Source organism: Manis javanica, chromosome 11 (assembly GCF_040802235.1).
Source record: "Manis javanica isolate MJ-LG chromosome 11, MJ_LKY, whole genome shotgun sequence".
Classification (NCBI taxonomy): Eukaryota; Metazoa; Chordata; class Mammalia; order Pholidota; family Manidae; genus Manis; species Manis javanica.
Genome location: NC_133166.1, coordinates 117,007,854 through 117,032,483, shown reverse-complemented (window position 1 = coordinate 117,032,483; position 24,630 = coordinate 117,007,854). Strand labels below are relative to the sequence as shown.

At 54.5% G+C, this 24,630-nt stretch overlaps 3 protein-coding genes across 7 annotated transcripts; 2 read left to right on the top strand and 1 right to left on the bottom strand.

Annotated features, from left to right (window-relative positions):
- The first annotated feature begins 361 nt into the window (after positions 1-361).
- ESRRA (estrogen related receptor alpha) lies at positions 362-8,208 on the top strand. 5 transcript variants are annotated; one of them, XM_017677002.3, is made up of 7 exons: positions 362-463; positions 2,043-2,379; positions 5,406-5,522; positions 5,682-5,810; positions 6,221-6,388; positions 6,484-6,753; positions 7,184-8,208. In XM_017677002.3, exons 2-7 carry the CDS (start codon positions 2,055-2,057, stop codon positions 7,441-7,443), a joined length of 1,269 nt encoding a protein of 422 aa, XP_017532491.1. In that variant the 5' UTR covers positions 362-463; positions 2,043-2,054; the 3' UTR covers positions 7,444-8,208. The 5 variants fall into 5 exon arrangements, with proteins under 5 accessions (XP_017532491.1, XP_036851340.1, XP_036851341.1 ...); XM_036995445.2 differs by having other exon boundaries at positions 383-600; XM_036995446.2 differs by lacking the exon at positions 362-463 and adding an exon at positions 750-773.
- Positions 8,159-9,505, bottom strand: TRMT112 (tRNA methyltransferase activator subunit 11-2). Its single transcript, XM_017677009.3, has 4 exons — positions 8,950-9,505; positions 8,755-8,856; positions 8,524-8,613; positions 8,159-8,432 (listed from the first exon to the last, which is right to left on the bottom strand). Exons 1-4 carry the CDS (start codon positions 9,025-9,027, stop codon positions 8,325-8,327), a joined length of 378 nt encoding a protein of 125 aa, XP_017532498.1. The 5' UTR covers positions 9,028-9,505; the 3' UTR covers positions 8,159-8,324.
- A 144-nt stretch (positions 9,506-9,649) lies between these two features.
- Positions 9,650-12,480, top strand: PRDX5 (peroxiredoxin 5). The gene is made up of 6 exons (XM_017677006.3): positions 9,650-9,923; positions 11,052-11,186; positions 11,683-11,814; positions 11,889-11,927; positions 12,080-12,141; positions 12,250-12,480. Exons 1-6 carry the CDS (start codon positions 9,738-9,740, stop codon positions 12,353-12,355), a joined length of 660 nt encoding a protein of 219 aa, XP_017532495.3. The 5' UTR covers positions 9,650-9,737; the 3' UTR covers positions 12,356-12,480.
- Positions 12,481-24,630: the final 12,150 nt, after the last annotated feature.

Genomic DNA, 24,630 nt, shown 5'->3' with positions numbered 1-24,630 from the left:
AAGCATGTCGTCTCCCAATCCCGCAGCTGCGGCCACTGGGCGACCTCGCCCACTCCTCTCGCGCACTGCGCGCTGCTGCTCCTCTGTTACGAAAGAGCGTTCCTGGACCCACCCCCTCCCCAGAGCCTCTCCGCGTCTCCCCTGGCCACGCCCCCCCTGAGGCCGTGTAAGCAAATACGCCTCTGTGGTTCGAGGGATGAGAGGCGGGACCTTCTTGAAATCCGGCCCACTGGCTCCTTCCACTCCGCCCACTGGCCTCTTCCACCCCGCCCGATTCCTTTGATTCCTTCGCGCACGCAGGCGCTGCCCGCCCCACTAGTCTGATTAGCATAGAGAGCCATTTCCCGCCCCCTACTTTGCATGCGCACGGCCGGCCCCACCCCCGCTGTCAGCTGGAGGAAGCAGAGTAGGAAGCGGCCGCGATGTCCTTTTGTGTCCTACAAGCCGCCGGCGGCGCCGCCGAGTAAGGGGACGCGGCGCGGCGGGGCGGTGCAGCCCGAGGAGGCGGCAGACGAGGGGCCGCCAGTGGTTCCCGGCTCACCCCGGCGCTCCGGGCTGCCCGGTCCCCATGCCTGCCCGGCCGCCCTGCCGGAGCCCCAGGTCCGGGGGCGGAGGGGAGCGCCGCTGGGGTGGGGTGGCGGGCGGGGCGCGGGAGCCATGTGCGAGCGCGGCAGAGAGGCGGGCGTGCTTCGGCTCCTGCCCGACTCGGGTCACGGTCAAGACCCGGTCGAGAGCCAGACCCGGTCAGGGTCCGGGCGGGATCCGGCATCCAGGTCTTAGTGCGCTCGCCTGAGTCAGGGGCCGGCTCCCGCTCGGGTTGCTGGCTCTGGCCAGGGTCGGGCGTGGGCCTCGGATCCAGTCTTAGGGCAGGGTTCAGCCAGGCACCTGGAGCATACCGAAGTCCCAGGGGCGGGCCGGGGTGGGAGATGGGGAGGCTTCCCTTTCGGGAAGGGGCTTTGAAGACCACGTGGGGGCGCTCGAAGGGGCTTTGGGCCACTCTCCTCTCTGGGTCAAAGGTCATCGCGCCGGCCGGGAGGACTTCCTCCTACTTAGCGCTCCCCATTTACTTCCTGATATCCTGATAGAGGTCCCCCGCGGGCGGAGGGGGAGGGGAGGAGCAGCAACTTTAGGTAACTTCCCGTAGGTGTGCGCAGGTTGGGGGGCGGGGCACCCGGAGGTGGGGAATTCTGCGGCAGCAGGAGTGTAAAAGTGAACGTGCTGGCCGGGGTGGCGTGCTAGGAAGTGGAGCCGCGTCCTCCGGTGTGCCTGGGACTGGGCTTGCTGGGCCGGGAGGGTGCCGTGTGTCAGGTGTGGAAGGCTCCGAGTGTGTTTGTACTGGGGTTTGTGTGTGCGTGTGTGAGTCGGGGCATGGTGAGAGTGTTTGTGAGTGTGTGATTATGAGGAGCGTTGAGTGTGACTACCCGGTATGCACTTTGGGTGCATGAGTGAGAATAGGTTTGGGTTAAGGCCATATGTGAGTGTAAGAGCTCAGGAGAGAGTGAGCAATTGTGAGCATGTGAGACACCTGAGAGTGCAGGCAAGTGGGAGTGTGTGTGAAGGTGTGAACACACACGTGTGAGCACCTCCACTGCCCTTGGGTTTGTGTGCTTCAGTTTGCATTCTTGAATGGAGGATGCTTAGGGGAGGGGGTGGTCACCAAGGACGCCAACATCTGGAGAAAGTTGAGAGGATCTCCTGGGTCTGGTTGGGGATTCCAGATGCCATCGAAGGTTCCTTAGGGGCTAAGGTTACCCTGCTGTTTGGCTCTGGGGGGAGTAGGAAGTTTCCACGCCTCCCCCAGGTTCCCAAGTAGGAGACTGTTGTCAGTTACTGGTCCTGGAGACTCTGTTCCCATGGCAACAGCTAGAGGGGGCTCTTCTTGGGCAGCCCTTCCTTGGACTCTGGCCTCCTGTCCCTCCCCCTTCACTGAGCCTGGAAGCCTGGCTGGCCCCAGGCCCAGGGTTGGGCAACCAGGGTGGCAGGGTGTCTCTCCATCCCCCATCCCAGTGCCTCCCTGTGACCTGACAGGTCTCTCCCCACAGGTGACCAGCGCCATGTCCAGCCAGGTGGTGGGCATTGAGCCTCTCTACATCAAGGCAGAGCCAGCCAGCCCTGACAGCCCAAAGGGCTCCTCGGAGACTGAGCCCGAGCCCCCAGTGGCCCTGGCCCCTGGCCCAGCTCCTACCCGCTGCCTCCCAGGCCACAAGGAGGAGGAGGATGGGGAGGGGGCTGGGCCTGGAGAGCAGGGTAGTGGGAAGCTGGTGCTCAGCTCCCTGCCCAAACGCCTCTGCCTGGTCTGTGGGGATGTGGCCTCCGGCTACCACTATGGTGTGGCATCCTGCGAGGCCTGCAAAGCCTTCTTCAAGAGGACCATCCAGGGTGAGCTGCCCCCCCACCCCCAACTTCTGTACCCTTTGCCCTCTCAGCCCAGCACTACCCAGCTGGTGCACTGCTGGGTGGCAGTAGGCCCCCAGGCTGCCATGTAGTAGTTGCGGTTGGCAGCCCAGTTTTCTCAGGCCTTCCTAACACCCTTAAAAGTTAAAGCCACCAGGATGTGTTTATGGGTTGTATATAGGATGTGAGAGAGGACTCAGGATGCCTCCTAGGTTTCAGGGTATTAATGGCCCAGCACCTTCCATCGTGTCTGAGAAAAATTTAAGGCAGCTTCTGCCTGTTTCTAAACTTTGTTCTTGTTTCTGGGACTGCTGACCTCCCACCAGAACGAAACCAACGTTTTTGTTGGTTTGTCTAAAGCAGCACAAGCACAGGGCGGGTTTTTATGGGTAACTGAGAGGGGGCTACGTTATTTTTCTCACACAACTTTAAAAAGACTCTTAGGCGTCCTTGCTAATAGTGCTTTCTGAACTTTTCTCAGGAAAGCATATCAAAATATGAGCAAGGTGGTGACATAATAAGCATTACTTGGGATGTGCCTGTTCCTTACATTTTTATGTAAGTCATTGGTTATTTGGTGGCTAGAACATACGTAATTTTTGAGAACAGTTCTGGAGTGCTTAGCCTGTGCGAGGCACTGTGCCGGTCTATGTTTATGATCTCAGTTGCTCCTACAGCAGCCTGTCAGGTACCAGCTCTGTTACAGTTGAGATCCAGAGAGGTTGGTAAAACTTTGTTCAAAGTCCCACAGGTAGAAAATGGCAGAACCGGGATTTGAACTTGAGTTGATTTAGGTCCAGAGCTGAGCCCTTAAACACCAGACTGCTGCCTCTATTTATTGCTAATTATTGAACTTCGGACAGATGCCTCACAACCGATTGTGACATTCCATGAATTTTACTTGGCCGGTACCCGCTGGTCTAAAACCATTTGTGCTCCCTTCGGGCTCTGAAGGCCACTAAGCCAACAGGTCCAGGTCCAGGTATCTCCTACTACCCTGGAGCCCTTCGTTCTGTTGATTCAGTTGGCAAATATTTATTGAGCCATAAATGGCAAAAACTAGCTGCAGGTGGCAATCATTTATTGAGCATTCAGGTGCCATTAACATGCTGAATGTGTCACCTTGATGATTCCTTTTAATTCTCACAAGCTGCCTTTGTAGGAAGTGCTGTTTTTATCATCCCAGCTTACAAATGGGAAACTGATGGTTTGCATACTTGCTCAAAGTCACACTTAGTGGTGGTCATGATGGGCCCCGGGCAGCATCCAGAACCCTTGCTTTTCATAGACCTCTGCCGTGCTGTCCTGGCCACTATTCCAGACATTGGGGCATAGCTGTGACTAAGGCAGAACAGCTCCTGTCCTCAAGCAGTTAACATTCTAGCAGAGGGGAGAGAGAGAAAACAATGAATTGTACAACAATGTAGTAGAGCTGTGGAAGGAGAGGAGCAGGGGTGTGCCAAGGAATCTGGCTGAGGCTGGGGCTCTGGAGGTCTTCCCTGCAGAGGTGTCTCGAGCTGAGTGTGGAAGCCTGAGGAAGGTAAAGGAGATTGCGCTAAGGGTGTGTTGGCTGGTTGTGTCATTCAGTCGTGTGGTAGCCCTGTGAGGCTGGGAGGACTGCTGTGCATTCATTCAGCCAGTGATGAGCGCCCACTGCATGCCAGGCCCTGTTCCTAGCACTGGGGACAGTCCTGGCCCTGGTGGAGCTAATACTGAAGTGGGGAGACAGATAATAAAGAAGATAAGTATGTCCATTTGTTGTATATTAGGTGGTGGTGAGAGCTAATGAGAAACTCTAAGGCAGGGGCAAGGGGCTGGATGTCTGCACAAGGGCACTCGGCCTTCCCATAGGGTGGCCAGGGAAGACCTCCCCGAGGTGACACTGAGATCTGAAGGAGGTAAGGGAGCAGCAGGCCCTGAGGTAGGGGTCTGTTTGGGGAACATCTAGGTGGCCAACGGAACCAGAGCACAGTGCAACGGGGCATGAGGTCAGAGAGGTGGTGAGGAGCAGGGGCGCAGACCTCACTGACCACGGGATTCACTAAGGATTTTATTCTGAGAAGGGGAATCATTGAAGATCTTGAGCAGGGGAGGGGGACAGGATCTGTTAGGTTTAATAGAATGCCTCTGGCTCTGTGTTGATGTAACTGAAGGGAAAAAGGACAGAGCAGGAGACCAGCCAGGAGGTGGGGTGACAGTGACTCAGGTCAAGGGTGGAAGCAGTTGCCAGGGTAGAAGGGATCAGCTTCTGGACATATCAGGAGGTAAAGCCCACCAAGATCTGTTGAGAGAGGAATCCAAAATGTCTTCTAGATTTCTGTTTAAGCAACTGGACACATGGAGCTGTAGATTTTGGAGGGGTAGATCTGTAGATTAAGGTTACGGCAGGTAACCTAGAGTTCAGGCAGGTCTAGACTAGAGATACTAATTGGAAAGCCTATGGTTGGGTAAGAGCACCATGGAGTGAGTCAGTGCAGGCGAGGTCCCAGGCGGCCCCAGGGTTCTTCAGTGCAGGAAGGCCTTGGAGATGCGTAGAAACCACAAAGTAGCCAATGAGGTGGGAGGGAAACCTGGAGGCTGGTGTCATAGGAGCAAAAGAAGAAAAATGTTTAAGAGCTTTTAGAAGTGGGACATGATCCGTGACATTAGAGGCTCCTCCAGACCAAGTAAGATGAAGAAGAGGCTTGACCTTTGGATATGGCAATGTAGCGGCCTGATGAGAGCTTTGGTGAGAATAGATGAGGGTGGTAGAGCCTGAGACATGGCCTGACAAGATGCTGGGGGCAGACATGCAGCCTGACACCCATGGTCCCAGCCCTTCCCTTGCCTGGGCAGGGGCCCCCCAGCCCAGGGGCCATTCCCCTCACTGCCTCAGGCCTCCCTGCCCCACTCACGGCACTCCTGCTCTCCCCAGACTTGTGCTTGTCCAGGGCGAGTCAGGGCTCTCCTGTCTGCTGGGCCCCCTCCGGGCCCTGGGAGGCCGCCACTGGAGCCCTGCCTCTTCCTGGCAGGGAGCATCGAGTACAGCTGTCCAGCCTCCAATGAGTGCGAGATTACCAAGCGGAGACGCAAGGCCTGCCAGGCCTGTCGCTTCACCAAGTGCCTGCGGGTGGGCATGCTCAAGGAGGGTGAGCACTGGGCAGGGGCCTGGGCAAGTGCTGGGGTTGCTGGGTGCCTGGGGCTGGGTGGGCAAGGCCTGGAAGTTCTGGTGGGATGCACTGGCAGGAGGGCTCTGCAGATCAAGTCACCTGCAGCCCCATGGACACAGCCCTGTCCTACCATTCAAGGGGTACGTCTGGACCGTGTCCGGGGTGGGCGTCAGAAGTACAAACGGCGACCAGAGGTGGACCCACTGCCCTTCCCAGGCCCCTTCCCTTCTGGACCCCTGGCCGTAGCTGGAGGTCCTCGGAAGACAGGTGAGAGCACTGGGGCCTTGGAGCTGTAGGGTTGGGGTGGGACCAGGACATGAGACCTGTCTGGTATCCTTCAGCCAGGATAGTAGTTACCTTGGCCCCTGGAACCCAGATTTCCCCTTAGTCACTCAGTCATTTGCCCCAAGAAGTATTTTGAAATTACTTTTTTCTGCGTTAGTCCCCAGGCAGTACAACTGGGAACAGGGAATGGATTTCTAAACTCAGAACCTGTCCACAAACAGACTGGCCTTCTCTGGGAGAAAGGGAGAACCCTTCCCAGAGAGCAGCATCTGAACCTGACTGGCCAGTGGCTGGTGAGGAGGGTCACAGCAGAACTGACTCTAGAAAGATGCTGGACCTTGAAGGGCCTGCAAGGTGATGAACTTGAGCACCTCTTCCAACTGTCACTGCAGCCCCGGTGAATGCACTGGTGTCCCATCTGCTGGTGGTTGAGCCTGAGAAGCTATATGCCATGCCCGATCCAGCGGGCCCTGATGGGCATCTCCCAGCTGTGGCTACCCTCTGTGACCTCTTTGACCGAGAGATTGTGGTTACCATCAGCTGGGCCAAGAGCATCCCAGGTAAAGGGCCCAGGTGATGTGCGGCTTCTCTGGGTCAGCCAGGCCATGCCTGGCTCTGGTGCATTTGCTCAGCCTCGCTTTCCACTTCTCTCCAGGCTTCTCCTCACTGTCGCTGTCTGACCAGATGTCAGTACTGCAGAGTGTATGGATGGAGGTATTGGTGTTAGGTGTGGCCCAGCGCTCACTGCCATTGCAGGATGAGCTGGCCTTCGCTGAGGACCTGGTTTTGGATGAAGAGGGGGCGCGAGCAGCTGGCCTGGGGGAACTCGGGGCTGCCCTGCTCCAACTGGTGCGGCGACTGCAGGCCCTGCGTCTGGAGCGTGAGGAGTATGTCCTGTTGAAGGCACTGGCGCTTGCCAATTCGGGTATGTCTGGGGCATGACCGACAGGACTTTCCACAGGGCCCTCTAGTTTTTAACTATGGGTGATGGCACAGCCTCATTTTGCCAACAGGGAAAACTGAGGCTTAGGGAGGAACAGTGACTTGCTGAAATTCACAAAGCAGGGCAAGGGCAGGCCCAGAACTGCACATAGGATTTTGAGTTCTAGTGCCAACCTTATGTGGAAAAGGAAACAATTTAGTGGAAGGGAAGGTGAGGAGGGTTAAGAGGTGGCCATAGCTGGAGGAAAGGTAGGTCCTGGCTCATGGGCAGGAGAATTTCGTGATGCCTCAGTGAACCAAACAACAAACCCATGTTTGGCTCCTTAGGTCGCATCCTGCAATACCCACGCTGGTGTGGACTCTGCCCTTTCTGGAGTTGGCCCATTATCAACAGCTCTTTCCCCTTCCTGCAGACTCTGTGCACATTGAAGATGCCGAGGCTGTGGAGCAGCTGCGAGAAGCTTTGCATGAAGCCCTGCTGGAGTATGAAGCTGGTCGGGCAGGCCCCGGAGGGGGTGCTGAGCGGCGGCGGGCAGGAAGGCTGCTGCTCACGCTACCACTCCTTCGCCAGACAGCGGGCAAAGTGCTGGCCCATTTCTATGGAGTGAAGCTGGAGGGCAAGGTCCCCATGCACAAGCTGTTCTTGGAGATGCTCGAGGCCATGATGGACTGAGGCAAGGGGTGGGCATGGGTGGGTGCTGGCAGGACCCGCCCAGCATGGGGTCAGCCCCGAGAGGGCAGAGCTGGGGTCTGGGCAGTGCAACAGCCTGCTGGCAGGGCCAGGCAATACCATCAGCCCCTGGGAGCAGGCCCTACGCCCTCCCCTCCCCCACCCAGGGGGTATTAGAAACTGGGAATGTGTGCCCAGGCTTTGGGCACAATGCTGCCCCTTGCAAGCCATAACATGCCTCCAGCGTGTAGGGGGCCTTGCGGAAGCCATAGGGAGCTGCAGGGGACACGTGAGGGGCAGAAGCCTGATCTCAGGGAGGGAAGGGAGTGGACGCCACAGTCTCCCAATGGGTGATGCTTTTGCTGCTGCTTAATTCAACCCCCTCTCCACAGCAGAGGGGGACTTGGAGAGCAAAGGCCCCTGCCCCCTTCGCTCCTCTCCTTATCATTTGCATTGGGCATTACTGCCCCCCCTTGAAGCAATAACTCCAAGCAGGCTCCAGCCCCTGGACTCCTGGGTGGCCAGGCCCCCCATCAGCTCCCACCCAGCCTCCTCAGGGGGTAGGGAGCACTGCCTCTATGCCCTGCAGAGCAATAACACTATATTTATTTTTGGGTTTGGCCAGGGAGGTGCAGGGACATGGGGCAAGCCAGGGCCCAGAGCCCTTGGCTGTACAGAGACTCTATTTTAATGTATATTTGCTGCAAAGAGAAACCGCTTTTGGTTTTGAACCTTTAATGAGAAGAAAATATATCAAGCTCAAGAACACTGTATGTTTGGCGTGTCACTGGGTCAAGGGTTGGGGACACATGACAGAACCAGCACACAGGATATACCTAAGAGATACACATGATCACAAAATTAAAAACTGGTGCCTGGCAGGATTACTTCTCAGTTTCCTCATCACTCAGCAGCATGTTGGGGATCCCACGGCTGATGGGGAACAGACGTCCAGACTCTGGGCATTGCAGGGTGCCCTCCAACACCTCCACCTAAGGGGAAGTGGGGAACAGAGCTGGGCATGGCAGCTTCTGGATGTGCCTATATGTGGCTGGGACAAGAAAGTGATGGGCCAGTTCTCACCTCCAGTAACACGTGGTGCATCTTCCTTAGAAATGTCTCATCTTGCTCATACCCCTGAACAGGCCCTTTGGGCACCTCGACCAGATGCAACTGTGGGCAAGAGGCTTAAATCACTCTGGGCCTCCCCACTCTCACCCTGAGACTAGACTACCGGTCGGTGCAAGAGGCTGCAGCGAGACCACTCTTTGAGGGTGCACAGCAGTTGGGGGGGCAGGAGGTAGGGGTTCTCACAGTATCAGCCGCCTCCAGAAGCGCCGCCCACTCCACCTTGGGTATCATACGCGCCACGAAGTCGGGGTTGAACTCCACAGGGTTGATGCGGACCTCGGTGGCCTGCGGGCGGAGAGGTTTAGTTAGGCAGGGACCGGAGCCTGGCTCCCGTATCCTGCCCAGAAGTGGGGCGCGAAACCACGCTGGGGCCGGTACCTGGAGGCGCAGAGGGAAGCCACGGGGCCCCACCCCCCGCACATGCGAGCTCAGCAAGTTGTGGGTGAGCAGCTTCATGTCGCCACAACGCTCTCCGGCTAAGCCGGAACCGGAGGGAGACCAGTATCCGGCTGCATCACTTCCGGGGCCGCTCCATTTTCTGTCCTATTGGAGGGTTGGAAGGAGCGGAAGCGGCGAACTTGCTGGTACTACTGCTCGCCGGGGCAGAGGGATCTGAAAGGCCTGGTCGGATCCCGCGCTGCTACCGGAAGCATTTCAGGAGGAGGTTCCCACAGCACAGGCCCAGTGGTTTTGCCTGAGCAAAGCCTCCATTCAATGCAAATCACAAACAACACAGATCGTAGGTAAAACAGCTGCAATGCACAACACCTCGTTGAAATCAAAATGTTTCATTCTTGCACAGGCACCTGACACCATCGTCTCCCTTCCCTCGTTTTCGGTTCAGAACAGAAACTGCCTCAATACGTAAATTCAGCCCATCAAAACTGCGGCGCCCTATTCTTGTACGCAAATACACACTGTTCGATGGCTGAGAGGTCTCACTGGCAACCGCGCCAGTGGTCCAGCCCCTTATGCAAATAAGACCGAGCGTCCCGGAAGCAGTGAAGGAGCCTTGTCGGGGGGCGGGGCGCGGCCGAGGCCCCGCCTTTTGAAGGGTTCCTGGGAGTACTTCAAGCCTGGCCTCGCAGTCAGCCGCGGCCCGACAGGGAGGCGTTTTGGAGGCGGGGCGCGGCTGCGAACTGTCGTTAGCGGCCTCAGGGCCCGGCATGCGTTTGGTGGTGCTGCGCGTCCTGGGCGTCAGGGCGCCCTCGGTACTTGCGCCGGCTGCTGTAGTCAAACCTGTTGCAGCGGCAGCGGCGGTAGCAGGAGGGGTCCGAGAACGAGGCGGAGAGTGGACGCTTGGCGGGGCCTGTGGTTTCAGAAGCGCCTCCGCAGCCATGGCCCCAATCAAGGTGACCGCTGGCCGGGCCAGGCCTGAACCCCGCTCCCTCCCATCACCCCAGGGCTCTCCATCCCACTTGTCTGGGGGAGAGGCACCCTCTTTCCTGCCACCCGGATCCCTCCCAGCCATCCTGGACTCCTTCTGCCGGATGTCTCCCTTATTCTCTCCGCAAGACCCTGTGACTGCCCCGCCAATCTCTAGTTTTAGGGGCCTCATGCCGATCTCCTGGAACAGCCCCTGGGGCTCTCTTGCTCATCCATGCTGCGACACCTTGACCTCCCCCACCTTCTGGAACTGTTCCCTTTGCCCCAGATCGCCTTTTCAACCCCTGTACATGCGTCCCCATACTCTTCTGGACGCTTTTGTCATATTACTGGGCATCACTCTTCACCCCATCTTCTGAAACGGCCGTTGCCTTAGAGCGCCCATTGTGTCTCCCGCACTCCACTCCATCTACGGAGTCCACCCCTCTCATTTGGAACCATCCTAAGCTCCCTGCGGCTCTCCACTCCCTGCCCCTCCCATGTTCTTTCAAGACACGTCCTTCTTCTGCTTCGTCCTACTCCCAATCACTGAGTTTCTCCCAGACTCTCCTCCCGCCTCTGACATTTCCTCCCTTTTGTCTGTCTCTCCCAGCCCCTTGAAGCCCGTCTTCAGAGCTTCCTTCCAGTCCACACCTCCTGGATGGAGGGACCTACAACCTCCTCCCCCCAAACTTTCCCACTTTTTGTTGTCCCTTTTTCTCTTTTTGAGGGTGGGATACTCAGACCTGGCCAGGGTCCTCTCCCTCCTTGCTGTCAGGGCCTCCTCTTCAGCCCCCTGCATGCAGCTTCTGCCCCTTCTCCCTTGCCCATTTATCCCGCTCCTTTCCTGTAACTCAGAAGGCTTGTTTACTCAACCCCAAGGGACACCCAGGGGGCCTTCTCTTCCTTTTTGTGTTGTCACCAGTAGGCCCTCTAGAGGGATAGGGCTGTCTTGAAACCTGGAGGATGTGGGGCAAACAGGCTGTGGGGGAAGAGGGGAGGGTGACAGAGACCTCTGGAGGCTCTGACAGGATCGGACTTCCCTGCTGGGTGTCAGCCTGGGGCTCCACCAGGTGCAGCTGCTCTATTCCTCATTTTGGAGTCATTTCCTCCAGGTGGGAGATGCCATCCCATCCGTGGTGGTGTTTGAACGTGAGCCTGGGAACAAGGTGAACCTGGCAGAGCTGTTCAAGGGCAAGAAGGGGGTGCTGTTTGGAGTCCCTGGGGCCTTTACCCCTGGCTGTTCCAAGGTGAGACCTGCCCTTCTGCTGCTTAGCAATTGGGATCTTGTATACATCTTTGTATTGTTCATGAGTCCTGCATGTAGTCCTGGGGCAGCTTGCAGCACGAGTATGTAGACGGTGTGACAGTTAAAAAGCATACCAGAGTGTTCAGGTAATAAGCAGAGGCTGTGGAAAGGTTATGGTACCAGGAATGTAGGGGAAAAGGGTATTGCAATTAAATCCAACACCTTTTATTGACCCTGCTGGTAACAGGCACATGGAAGGTCCTTGGGCTTGGGTCAATAAGACATAGTCATGCCCACGGGATGTTCATGGTTTTGACCACAGAACAGAAGTTTGCACTGGATCTTCCTCATGGCCAAGGCTAAAAGGAACTGTGGCTTACACAGTTCTCATTGTCCAAAGATGTTGAAACAGGGGAGTGAAGAAGGCCTAGAGATAAAGGATAGGCTGAAGAACAGAGGCAGTTTCCCTTTGCTGACCCTTTGTTTCCCCTGCCCAGACCCACCTGCCAGGGTTTGTGGAGCAAGCTGGGGCTCTGAAGGCCAAGGGGGTCCAGGTGGTGGCATGTCTGAGTGTTAACGATGTCTTTGTGACTGAAGAGTGGGGAAGAGCCCACAGCGTGGGAGACAAGGTGAGGTGCAGGTCCCGCAGGGGGATCAGGGACCAGGCGTGAGATTTTCCATGTGACCTTTACTTTCTCCTTAGGTTCGGCTCCTGGCTGACCCCACTGGGGCCTTTGGGAAGGTAAGTGCTCCCCCAGCCCCCTCCCTACAGGGCAGTTCCTGTGCCAGGCCTTGGAAGCAGGAACTTGGAGAGACATGGCCAATGTGAAGAGCAGCTGGGGGACTTGACCTTTTCTGGGGGTTCCTGAGCCTTTCCTCTGCCTTTCCTCATAGGAGACAGATTTATTACTAGATGATTCGTTGGTGCCCCTCTTTGGGAATCGACGGCTCAAGAGGTAAAAACGGGAGGGTCCTCTGGGGGGTTTCCCTGCCAGACCTCCTGTCTCCTTTCCCAGCCTCCAGGCCCAGGCTGTTGCTGCAGGCCTGGTCCCTCTTTCTGGCAGGTTCTCCATGGTGGTAGAGGATGGTGTAGTGAAGTCCCTGAATGTGGAGCCAGATGGCACAGGCCTCACCTGCAGCCTGGCCCCCAACATCATCTCACAGCTCTGAGGCCCTGGGCCCGGATGTACTCCTTCACCCTTTCCTGTTTCAGCCCTGTGCAGAGGGCCCCAACCTCAACTGGGACCACCCAATTAGAAACTTGGTCAATTTCTGCAATAAAAATTTCTAGTTCACATCTGTCTCCTTGATTTTGAATTGATGATTTGCTGAGGGCTAGGCCTCATGACATTGACAGCTGTGAAGGTTGTAGGCAGGGGCTGAAGTGGAACCTAATAGGGGACCCTGATTTAATTTAGGATCTTGTCAGGGAGGGTGTCTGGAAGGAGGTGTTAGGAGGCATCAATCTGCAGGGTGAGAAAGGGTCAGTGATCTGAAGAGCAAGGGAAGGAGTAGTCTGCAGACAGAGCATGTCTGGAAAGGCCTTAAGCAGACATGAGCTTGGCTTGTACCCATGACCTTTTGCATTTGATATTGGGGTGCTGCCTGATTATCATTTGACCTGAGGCACCCCACCACCTGGGCTGAGCCAGGACAGGGATTGGGCTGTCTCAGCTTTTAGATTCTGCTGAACTTTTTCCGGGAGCACCCTCATCCCAGGAAGGTCCCCTGGCAGAAAGGGCTCCATCAGTGGAGGCAGTGTTAGTTCATTCCAGGAGAGCTTCCTTGGAGAGGAGTTTAGGTGAGCTGTGGAGGGGAGAAGACACTAGTGAGGCCTGATCAGTGATGGGTGTACTGTGAGTAGTGGGAGGCCAGCAGGGTTGGGGGCTGGGAGCTATTACTGTCTACAGGCTCTGCCCTTATCCTCTGCTTTTTGTCTCTGGAAGCCATGTGACTGGCAGCTGGTAGTGATTACTAGGCCCCTGCCGTATTTAATAGCTCACAGTCTAAGGGACGCAGATGCTTCAGGTATAGTAAAAATTCTGGCCAGGATCCTGTGGGGTGTGCACTGTTACTGCCCTGTTACAGCGCAGGGCCCAGCTCGTTCAGGCACTTAAGGAGCTGGGATCTGAGTCAGTCAGCTGGCCTCCGGGTGGCAGGCATGGGCTTTACTTACAATGTGGTGTTGCCATGTGCCCTGTTGGCACCAGGCTGTGAAGGCCCTCCCTGCCCTGCTTGGCCACTGGGGGCTCAGCCTCCAGAGCTGACTAGGGTAAACTGTACTCACTGGGAGGTTGGGAAGGACAAGGAGAGGCCTCTTGGAGGACATGACCCTTGGGGCAGTGGGAATGGTGCTCCTGGCAGAGGCAACTGTGGCCGTAGGTGTGGAGGTGGAAAACGAAAGGGCTGTGGGCCTAGAGCAGCTAAGGGAGGATGCTGGGAGGACAGACAGTGTTTAAAGCCCTGTAAGCTGCTTACCTTCCCCCTTGGGGGTACCTCAGGCCAGTGAAGGACTTATGCAGGAGAGTGACAAGGCGGAGTCATGCCTGGACTCCCGTGTGGAAGTAGAGCTGGAGCGAGGCCCCAGGGAGGCGGGGAGAGGTGCTAAGGGGCCAGTGCAGGGTGGGATTGATGACTGAGTGACTTTCAGGAGCTCAGGGCTGGGGTGTGGACAGCTGGTGGGTGTTGGGAGGAAGGGCGAGTTCAGGGGGCCACCCAGCTGGTAGTCAAAGGGGCTGGGTGGTTGGGTGGCGACCACATGGAAGGGGCAGTCAGCAGGGGCCAGCCTCCCTCCTGAGATAGCCCAACCCCTGATCTTTGTCCCATCAGTTCTCTCCCTCAACCTACTGCCCCTCAAGGTCCTGGGCTGGGGCAGGGCAGGAGGCTGACAACCTCTCAAGCTTCTCAAGCCCTTGTAGCCTTGCCGTGCCAAGCTCTGGGTCACAGTGCTGTCCTCATCATGATGGCAGAAAGGCCCTTTGTTTCCTGGACACCATCTCCCTTAATCCTCTCATCGTATAGTGAGGAACACAAGGCACAGAGTTGCCCCCACAGTCACCTGGCGCATGGTCTTGAGTGCCCTGAGAGCCCCAGGTGGAGAGAGCGTCCGGGCCAGCAGGTGGGCTCCTGTAGCCTCCTGTTTGCCTTGGTAAACAGTGGGCAAAGAGCCCCCCAGTGTGTGCACCCTGCTTCTCCTCCCGGTAGACCTGGGGCTGCCCTCGCAGCTCCTCCCAGGGCAAGTCCCGTCTCTGTTGCTGCCCCTTGGCCGCGCCTCTGTTCCCCTCACTCCCCGCCTCTTACCTGGGATGGCTGGGGTCCAGTGAGACCTCTGAGAAGACCTGTCCGCTCCGGGGTTCTGTGTCACTGCCTGGTAGCAGGATGAGGGGCTTCCAGGGCCCAGGTGGCCCTTTCAGCATGATGGGGAGCTGGGTGTGGATGGAGGTGGGGTTTTGGCCCTGGCCCTGGCTGCCGGCCACATGGCTCACCTTGCTGGGGTAAGGGTGTCCTGTGAGCTGTTCCGGGTGGTAGAAGGCTGGAGATCAACTATCGCACAGCAAGAGATTTGACCTTCCTGGGCTGTTGGTGGCAAAAAGGCCAATGTTAAAACAAACATCACCCAGCACGTCCCCAAATAAAACTCACCTGCCTGTCCTGACTTGCAGGGCTTCATCAGCATTGGCCCTTCTGGCCTTTCCTGGGTCGATCTCCTTGGGAAAAGGGCTGCGAGGCATGCCCTTTTCCTTAGAAAATGCACGTTTGCACATGTGTGTGCTCTTTAAGTGTTTCAAGGAACCCCTGAAGTCCTTCCAGAAATTCCAGGTGAGCTTCTATTCTGGCCCGGGAGGCATCACCACAGGGTGGGGCCACCAAGCTTTAGGCCCAGACAACTAGACTGCGAATGCTGACCGGCTCCAGGGAAGCTGGTGACCTTGGGCAGGCTATTTAGTCTTCCTTGATTCCACTTCCCTCCTCTTTAAAGTGGGAATAATCCAACCCATCTCATTGGATGGTTGTGGGGAACAAGTGAGACAATGTATATAAAGCACTTGGCACAAGCCTAGTACACAGTACTAAGTGGTATAAAGTAATAGGCAAAAGTGGTTATAAAAAAGCAACAACCTGCTCTCCGGCATGTGGTTAGGGAAAGAGCTGGGAGTCAGGAGAGGTCAAATTCCGGTCCTGTCATTAATGGGTCACATGCCTCTGCCTCTCCCAGCCTGCTTCCTCCTCAGTATAAAGGGGCTAATGACTCTTCTGTTATCCATTGTCTAGAGGCCCCCCGGGATTCTCCATATGTTGTCTGGCACCCGAAGTCTAACAGGTTAAGGAGTTGGGAAGGCAGCTCCATGAGGAATCTTTGCCAGGTCCTAGAGAGTCAAACCTGAGCTGAGAGGCAGGGAGGGCTGGAGGGGTCGCTCCTGGCATTCCTGGCCTAGACCAGGCTCAGGCTGAAGCCATGCAGCCTCTATGAGCAGGAAAGCTGGAGGCTACTCGCCCCACGTGAACACACCCTGCTTGTCCAGGTCGGGGTTTGGCCTCAACAGGTGTCACAGGAGTGACAGCAGTGAGAGAAAATGTGTCTGTGGTGTATGTGTGTGTGCGCCTGGGTGCATATGTGTTTGTATAACTTCTGGAGAAGTTTGAGTAACATCTGTGTGAGTGCACAGATTCTTGGTGTTAGTAAACATGTGTATCAATCTGTCATGTTAATATTTGCAACAACTCTCCCTACTTGAGCTGTGAATCTATTTTTTTTTTTTTTTTACTGAACACAGGTAAGATGCCCTGTTCAGGGTGGGGACATACTGAACACATATCTTGGGAAAGAGTGAAAAAGTGAAGGCAGGGAGGGTCCCCAGTCGCTGAGCTGCCGCTGATGGCTCAGCAGCAACCTCGCCCCGCCCCTCCCTCCCGTTTTCCTGGAGGAAAAGGAATCGTAGGTTCACTAACCAGAATCTCCACTCGTTCGACCCCTTTGCTGATGCAAGTGAAGGCGATGATCTGCCTCCTGCTGGCATTGAGGATTTATATCCATGTAAAAGTTCAACAGAGAAATGGCAGGAAGACCCTTACTACTGTCCAAGGGATGGCTGATGATTACAGTAAAAAGAAACTAGTGAGGCGTTTAAGAAGAAATCTGCCTGCCATGGTACTGTAATTGAGCATCTGGAACATGGAGTAGTACAGGGTGACCAGCGCAAGAACACACGCCAGCTCCAGGTAGAGGCTGGACTGGCTGAGGGGGACCAGCTGGAGGTTCATGGGTTTTAAGTGCTTTTGGTTCTCTGAAGCTTAAGTGAGGATTTCCTTGCAGTGAGTAGAATTTCCCTTCTGTCCTTTGTCACAAGTTTAAAAACCTCACAGCTTGTATAGTGTAACCATTTGTGATCTGCTTTTAACTTGGACTAGTGTAACTCCTTCGTGCAATAAACTGAAAAGAGCCTTAAAAAACAAAAAAAGTAAATGAAGGGAGGGAGAGATTCCCATTGTTTCAGCATAAACTTAACCACAGTGCATCTGCATTAGAACTAGATTTGCCCGAGAGTGATGTAAATACAGGTGATAAGACAGAGGCTTAGCTCACAGGCAGTACACCTAGAGCTAGTGAGGCAGCTCCATGATTATGAGGGACCCACACTCCTTCTGTCTTGCTGTCTGCCATTTTAAACCTGTGCCTTCTACCTCACAATCCAAAACAGCTGCTTGATTTCCAGCCATCGCAACCATTGTCCAACTGTTGTCAGGCAGCTGAATCTGGGGCAGTCTCTCCCTGCACACTAGGTGAAACCTCAACCTGGGCAGGGGAGGGTTCTTGACTCTGATGGAGAAAGAATTCTCAAACAGGTCTGACAAGTGTAGATAAGGAAGGAATTCATTAAAGCAAGAGTGGCAGCAAATGGCAGCAGTGTGCAGGCAGCAGAGAGCAAGGAAGAACAGAGGGAGGAAAGAGAAGCTCATTGAACTCCTGCTTGGCATAGGGCAAATCCTGAAGCCAGATTCCTGAAGCCAGAGTCACCTGGTGTCCAGTGTCTGCTTGAATATGCATGATGTGGGAACTAAGCCCCTGCCACTGAAAGATTTGGGGGACCTGCAGAGTAGTGGATGGAGTGAGATTATGTTCTGAGAACTTCCCAAAGGCAAAGAAAGGAGATTTTTCAGGCAGGCTCCTAAAGAGCGTGATCATAGAGCTGCAGTCCTGTCGGGGTCATCTGGGTGATGGGAACTTGCAAGCCCAAATCAGAGCTCTCAGCAGCCCTTCCCTACTTGTTTGAAGTAGGACAGGGGGAGTGACTGTGCTTAAGTCTAGAGAGCTGAATGAAATAGCAAAATGACATGGACAGTTACCACTGGAAGAGCACAGAGACAAAACACAGCAAGTTGAATAGTGAGAAGTCTTTCTTTAAGGCAAAGTACCACTCAAAGAAAGGGGAGTAAGGGCAACCTCAGAGAGGAGATGCGCTTAAAAGCTTAGGATTCTGTCTATTGAGGCTTTCAAGAAAGGGGCAAAGGGCCAGGGGTGTGTGTAGGCTTGACATGTGTTCTCATGATGTCTGTCTCTAGTGAGAGATATCATGGCACCATCCATAGTCTGTCCTCTAGATATTCTGTAGGATAAACTTAACAGAAGGAATTTATCGATCTTATTCTTCTCCAAGATAGTGGTTACCCTCAAGTGGGGCCTTACCATTTAGGATTGCTTGCCCTGCCTTAAGATAGGGTCAGTTATTGGCTGATTACCATAAAATATGTTAGGAATCTTACCTCCTAACTCCCTGTTTTTTTAAATGGAGTCTTAGCCTTAAGATGGAATCCCTCCTGTTCTTACTACACTGTTTATATCTCGGCGTTTTCATCATAGGCAGGAAAAATTAATCATGATGCTTGGTGCCATCTGCCTGCTCTCCCTCATGACCAGTAGGAAGGAGGAACTGAGGAACAGAGAATAACAGGCCCATGCCAGCTGTCTTTTAAGGTTTTTTGGAAGCTGCCACATATCATTTCCACTTTAAATCTCACTGGCCAGAACTTAGTCACATGGTCATACTCACTGCAAGAGAGGCTGGAGAATATCAACTTTATTCCAGGCTGCCATGTGTCTAAGTAAAAAAACAAGCGTTCTATTTCTAAGGGAGAAAGGATATTGGGACGACAATAAGTAGCATTGGCCACACAGGGGATCACCTCTGAGCAGAGGGAATTTGGGGCTCTCCATGGCCTCCCAAGGGATGGTGACACTTCCCTGCTGCCCCCATCAGCCTTGGCAGGGGCACATGCTAAACTGTCCCGGGTCCCTGGGTGGTCATCTCGTATCCCAAGTGGCCTCTCTCTAAGCTTCTGTCCCTGCTCCCTGCAACTTTGGTCTCCACAGTCACCCCAATTCTCCAGCCTGTGGGTCCTCCAAGCTCCTGCCTCTTCAGCATCTCCCCAACAGCGCTGACTGCCTGGGATGCCCCTCCATTGCCCAAATTGCTCTATCCTTTCAGGCCCCAGATCAGTCCCGTTTACTGAGGACAACAGCACATTCCCAGTCTCTTCCCCCAAATACTCCATGTGGGCCCCACCCTCTGCTTCATTAAAGGTGTTTTTTTTTTTTTTACATATAATTCAGATATCATAAAATTCACCCTTTAAAAGTGTATAATAGTGGTTTTGAGTCGATTCAACAACTTGTACAACCATGGCCACTGCAAAGAGGGATCTTGAATCTCATTGGCTTCTTCCAAGGTGAGGCTGCTTGTCTCTTCTGAGAATTGTGAAGCATCTGTGAGCACCCTTACGCAGTTATGAAAGGTGCATTCAGACTTTTGGAGGCTCATGGCACCCCCACAATCAAATTACGTGCCTTGCATCCAGCAGCTGTTTGCTGAGCATCATCTCTGCACCGGGCACTGTGCTGGGCCCAGCTGGGGACACTGCAAGGCACCACCGCAGATGCCCAGCAAGTGTTCCCAGGGAGTTGGCAGGGTCTCCACAGCTCTGGCTCCCACCTCGATGTGCTTGACGTCTAGTGGGGGTGACAGCCTCCAGCACATGGTGGAGCTGTGAAAGGGAAACACAGGTTGGGGTATCAAAGAATACTACCCACTAGGGGTGTGGGAGGGAGAAAATGACTTCCAACTTGCTGTGGCTGAAAAACAAATAGACGATAGCCAGGTGAACAGAGGTGGAAGGGTGTTCTAGGTGGTGGGGACAGCCTGTGCTGAGGCCTAGAGATGAGGAAGAGGAGAGCGGTCTGGGCTGAGCAGACCAGATGTAGGCAGAGATGGGATCTTGTCCACAAGCCATGGCTTAGCTGGGTTCTCTTGGAGAGCGGGTGTCTCCAGGATTTGGCTTGAGGCAGCTTCAGACACATTTCTATTTTTATTTCCTCTTGGGCTCCTTCCTAGGGGCGTGTTCCCAAATGTGGGGGTGTTGGGTCAAAGGGTGGTTTTATTAGTCTCTGAAAACTCTGAGGCCGTTTTGACTGCTGTCAGTGATGTGGGCATGCACTCTCTCCTCCGGCGTGCCAACTGAGTTTTACCTTCTAGATTTATTTTTCCTAGCTTAATGGATATTTAATGGTATCTTGGATGTAATGTGTGAGTCTTTAACTGCCAGGGAGGCTGAAACTGCGGGGCTTGGTGCTGGGTCTCCCCGTGCTTGCTCGGTGGGCGCCCAGCCCCAGCCTTGCTCTCGCACCAGAAAGCAGCGCGGCCCAAGGAGGAGAGATGGCACTGCTCTCCGGCTCCTCCAACAGGGCCTGGGCTTGCCCTCAGCCGCCCCCTGTACCCCCAGGCTCCTTTGTGCCTTCCTTCCCTTATCCCTGAAACAGGAATTCATTTGTTCAAAAACGTTAATTCAGCTGCCTTCTATAACTTGGCTCCGCCACTTCCTGGCTGTGTGGACTTAAGCAAGTGACCTAACCTCTCTGTGAATCAGTTTCCTTATTCTTAAAGGGGGATAATAATAATGGCACCTGCATTTCACGGCTGTGGAGGGGAAGAGTGATTAACACGTGGGAAGAACAGAGCCAGCCCGGGCAGTGGTTGGCAGCCGTTGGCACTCTCGTGGGTTCTGGGGCTCAGCACAGTGCTGGCGCCAGACTGCAGCCATGGGCAGCCCCGCACTGTCCCTGCCCCCGTGGGGCTTCCACTCTAGCTTGGAGCAGAGGAAGCGAACCAGGGGAGACTCAGAGTGGAGTGAGACTATGAAGGGTCTACTCTCAAAAGGGAAAACCTCTTCTGAGGGAGGCCATTAGGCGAGACCATTAAGGGGAGAAGGGGCCAGACAGGGGGAGAGGGGGTGTATGTGTCAGTGGGTTACAGAGGGTGTTTCAGGTTGGGAGAACAGCAGATGCAAAGGTGCTGAGGTAGGAGACTGAGGAAGTGGGAGAGGCCCATGTGGCACAGGAGGTGGGGATAGGAGCGAGGCAAGGAATGAGGTAGGAAGGTGAGCCAGCTGGAACTTGATTCAAAGTACAGGGAGAAGCCCCTGGAGGATTTTAAGCAGGGAAGGGTCATGAGCCAGCTAGTATTTCCAAGGGACTCCTTGGGCATTATGGGGAGGCCTCCTGCAGGAGGATTAGGTCAGCGCCCCAGCCTTGGTAAGAGGTGCAAGGCGAGGAGTGTTGGGGAGCCTGGGGAGAGCAGGCCAAGTGTCACGTGTGGGGACTGGGCTGCACCGTGCTCCCTTCAGCTGCTGGGGCCCAGGCCTTGCAGGCTGTACCCTGAGTTCCTGGGCACCTGGCCCAGCGCTGGGCTCCACCCTCCCTAGCTCTGGTTTTTCACTGCCTCTTCCCACCTGGGAGCTCATTTGGGTCATTCTGCCAAGCATTTCTGCTCTTATCCAACTCTGACTCCACTATTTCCACACTCAAATGGTGGGTGGGAAAACCACCCCTCCTCAGACACATGCTGGGTGGGGAGGAGGGAGTCCTTCTGACCCAAAACCAGAGGGCCAGTTGCCCAGAAGGCCCTGGACGCCATTTTTGCTTTTAGTTTGTGAGGCTGGGCCTGAACCATCCGGTTAGGGAGCTGGGTTGTGGGCAGGCCACTGGGGTGCTGGGCAGGGCTTTGGGTGCCACTGCATGCTGCAGAAAAAAGTGGCTCTCTGACTAAGCCTAGGTTGGTCCTGGCCTCTGAGTGGACATGGCCATCACCTGCCCTGGCCTCCCTGGACTCTGCTTCCTTGAGCCTTTTGGCCTTTGGGGTCAGACCAGGGCTTTGTGGGACATTCAAAACCAGAAGGGAACTGGGGGTTGGAGTCCTTCCCACACCCACCCTGTGCAGATGGGAAAGCTGAGCCCCAAGGGAGGGGACTGCAGTTAGCTGTGTTGTCCATTTGTCTGTCTCTCTTTCTCAGTTGTTTGCCTGCCTCCTGGATCCCCATACTGGCAGCAGTGGGCATTTGAACCCTCTTAAAAACTGCCAGAAAAAGATACCTGAGAAGGGTAGTCTTTATAGGACTGTACTAATGGCAAAAAATGCAAGTATTTAAAATATCTGTTGACAAGAGACAGGTTCAATAATGATGGGAGAGCAACACAGTAGAATACCACCCAGCCATTAAAAAGGGCAAGGCCGATGGTTCTGAACGGAAATCTGAAGCAGACTGCAAAATACTGTGTGGAGCATGGAGGTGCACAGTTCTGTGTGTGGCTGCAGTCACCTGCTATAGGCACTTGCATCTCAGCAAGGACACAGAAAATGCTAACATAGGGACTGGTGACTCGGGGTTGGGAGCAATGAAGGGAGACTTGATTTTTTTCTCTATACCCTCTGCAGTCTTGACATTTTTTGATCCTGTATCTGGAACACTTTTTTAAAGGAAAAATCTAGCTGAAGAGACCACTGCCAGATTCCAATAAACATCCATCAACAGCTAACTGAGCCTTGAAATCCCAGGATCTCTGTGTCAGCTGCTGAGGGAGCCCCTCCCCTGCTTCCCTGTTCCCCCAGCGCCCCTCTGTCTGACTCAGCTGAATCAAGTCAGAGAACTAGATTGAGGTGCAGCTGGGCATGTCTGGGGTGACAGATGTAAGAGCAATTGCCAACATGGCCCCTGCCTCTGAGGCTGGAGGAAGGGTGTGACTCAGATGTTGAGCAAGGCAGGGGCCCTTGGTCACCAAGAGATGAAGCCAGTCATCACACTTGGCTAAACCAGAGAAGGTGACTGAAAGACTTTCTGGGCTAGAATCCTTAGGGGATGCAAATAGGAAAAAGATTTGCAGAGGGCCAAATCTGGAGGGACCCTTGACATTATTAATACTAAAGATAATAACCACCCCAGGGACCATTTAATGTGCGCTTACACTAGGCACCAGCTTTGGAATCCTCTAACAACTCTCTGGGAGGATTAGCTACATTTCCAGATGTGTCTCAGGAGAGTTAAACAAGCAGATGTGCTCTTCTGCTAATAACCCTGCCTGGCTGCCCATTGTCTGGTCAGACGCAGCTCACCTTGACCATGAGTGAGCAAGCTCAGTCTTGCTCTTTGCACTCTGGCTGCATCACCTTCATTCAGTTGGTTCGACCAGTTAAAGCTGTGTGACTTTGGGTGAGTTATTAACATCTCTGAGTCTCCGTTTCCTCCTCTGTAAATTGGAGATAATCTATAGTCTTTATTTCATAGACTAGTCCATGAAAATCATAAGTATAAAGCACTTGTGACCATAACAGGCTCATGGTAAGCCTGTGTTTGCCATGATTGTTGTTATGATTTACCCCATGCTTCATCAAATCTAAGATGTCACCGATCATAAAATGTACTAAGGAAAAAAAGAATGTTGCCAGTTAACTCTGTCCCAAGTCTGTTCCATCACTAGAATATTTATCTTATACTTCCCAAAGGAGCTTTTTTAAATTCAGACATAGATTCTCATCATATATAATTCTGATGCACACATAAAAAGGAAAATAGAAGCAGAATAAACTGTTTATTGTGTCTGGAAACTTCCTTCACATTCAGAGCTCAACAGAGGGGTGATGTCTCTGGGCTTCGCTGCTGCCTTTCCATGTGAGCCGTCAGGAGTTCTGGAGAGCAGCCCACCCCGAACACTCATCCCTATGACAGTATAAAACCACCAGCAGCCACTAGATTGCAATCGGCCCCTAAGCCGGCTTTGCAATTGACTTCTGCTTTGGGGGTGTTACTGGGAAGTGTGCTTCCCTTTCCTGGGGGCTCCCACCGTTTGGGTTCTGAGGTTAAAAGGGCACTCCACTCTTGCCTCTGGGCTTTTCTTCCAAGCTGCTGACGCCCTTTTGGCAGGGTTTAGTGCTTTTGAAGTGTGGGCACGTGCAGGTAATGACAATTATGTCAGGACCGCAGCCAGCCAGACAGCAGCTCTATGGTGAAACCTGACTTCAGAGATTTAAATGTGAGAAATAAAGTGTCTTGGAATCAATGAAACATGAATAATCTCTGAAATTAACACTGGTCATGCTTCCAGATGCCACAGAGTCCTTGCATATTCTGTTCCCGCTGCCTAGAATGCCCTTCCTTCCTCCCCGCTTGCCTAGTTAACCCGATCATCTCTGTTCTCAGCATCATCTATAGCCCCTTGGGGACGCTTCTCCAACCATCTGTTCAAGGTCAAATCCCTTCCCCATTAATGCAGGTGGTATAGCTGCCACATTACTTTCTGAGTATATGTGTGGGTTTTTAGGTAGCTGTCCCCCCAGTTACTGTTCAGCCCAGCGGGGCAGGGACTATGTGGCTTTTTACTACCAGCAGTGTCCAGCATGGAGCCAGAATGAAGGAATGAATGGAGGCCCCCAACACTGAGCAGCAGTGGGGGGTGGGGGTGGGGAGGGTGAAGGTGGGGCATGGGGACCTGGAATGTCCTCCTGGCCTGTGGGTCTACAAGACACATGCTGCTGGTCTGCGCGCTTCACTGCTTTCCCGGAGGCGGCCCGCTTCTTTTACAGAAAGGAAGCCAAGGCCCATGAAGTCACTCGCCCACGGCCCAGGTGTCCTGTCTCAGGCCAGTGTGCAGAGTATGGGGAGGGTAGGGGCAGAGCCGAGTGCTTGCTTCTGGCTTTGGTTCAGAGGAGGCTTGCTGGTGAGGCAGCATCTGACTCAGGCATCACAGGTTGCGAGGGCAGTTCGGGTAGGTTTGAGAAACATCAAGGGAGAGAGAAGCTGGTCAAATTGGAAGATGCAGGCATGGGTACCAGCCTTCCCACACAAGGCTCAGAATCCCATCAGGGGCCCTGGAAGGGGCAAGGCTTAGGCCACCCTCCATGCTTTCCGGTTGGGAAATTGAGGCCCCAAGAGGCGAAGACTCACCCACCATTGTCCTTTGAGCCAGGAGGGCTGTGGGCCTTGCTCCTGCTGGGGATGCTGGGAGGACGCGGGGTGGCGAGGTATGGGCTGAGGCAGGACTCTGGGGGTGCACTGCCTGCCTGCATCCGGAAGGAGGAAGCTGCACAGGGTGCCTGTGGCTGGGCTCGGGATCCCCCACCCAG

Excerpts from the sequence above, each read along its gene's own strand:
- ESRRA (XM_017677002.3), top strand. The coding sequence starts at position 2,055 with ATGTCCAGCCAGGTGGTGGGCATTGAGCCTCTCTACATCAAGGCAGAG. Across the intron at positions 2,380-5,405 it reads CTTCAAGAGGACCATCCAGG|GGAGCATCGAGTACAGCTGT; the intron begins GTGAGCTGCCCC and ends TCTTCCTGGCAG. Across the intron at positions 5,811-6,220 it reads TGGAGGTCCTCGGAAGACAG|CCCCGGTGAATGCACTGGTG; the intron begins GTGAGAGCACTG and ends CTGTCACTGCAG.
- TRMT112 (XM_017677009.3), bottom strand. The coding sequence starts at position 9,027 with ATGAAGCTGCTCACCCACAACTTGCTGAGCTCGCATGTGCGGGGGGTG. Across the intron at positions 8,857-8,949 it reads GCTTCCCTCTGCGCCTCCAG|GCCACCGAGGTCCGCATCAA; the intron begins GTACCGGCCCCA and ends CTCCGCCCGCAG. Across the intron at positions 8,433-8,523 it reads TGCACCACGTGTTACTGGAG|GTGGAGGTGTTGGAGGGCAC; the intron begins GTGAGAACTGGC and ends ACTTCCCCTTAG.
- PRDX5 (XM_017677006.3), top strand. The coding sequence starts at position 9,738 with ATGCGTTTGGTGGTGCTGCGCGTCCTGGGCGTCAGGGCGCCCTCGGTA. Across the intron at positions 9,924-11,051 it reads CAGCCATGGCCCCAATCAAG|GTGGGAGATGCCATCCCATC; the intron begins GTGACCGCTGGC and ends CATTTCCTCCAG. Across the intron at positions 11,928-12,079 it reads CCACTGGGGCCTTTGGGAAG|GAGACAGATTTATTACTAGA; the intron begins GTAAGTGCTCCC and ends CTTTCCTCATAG.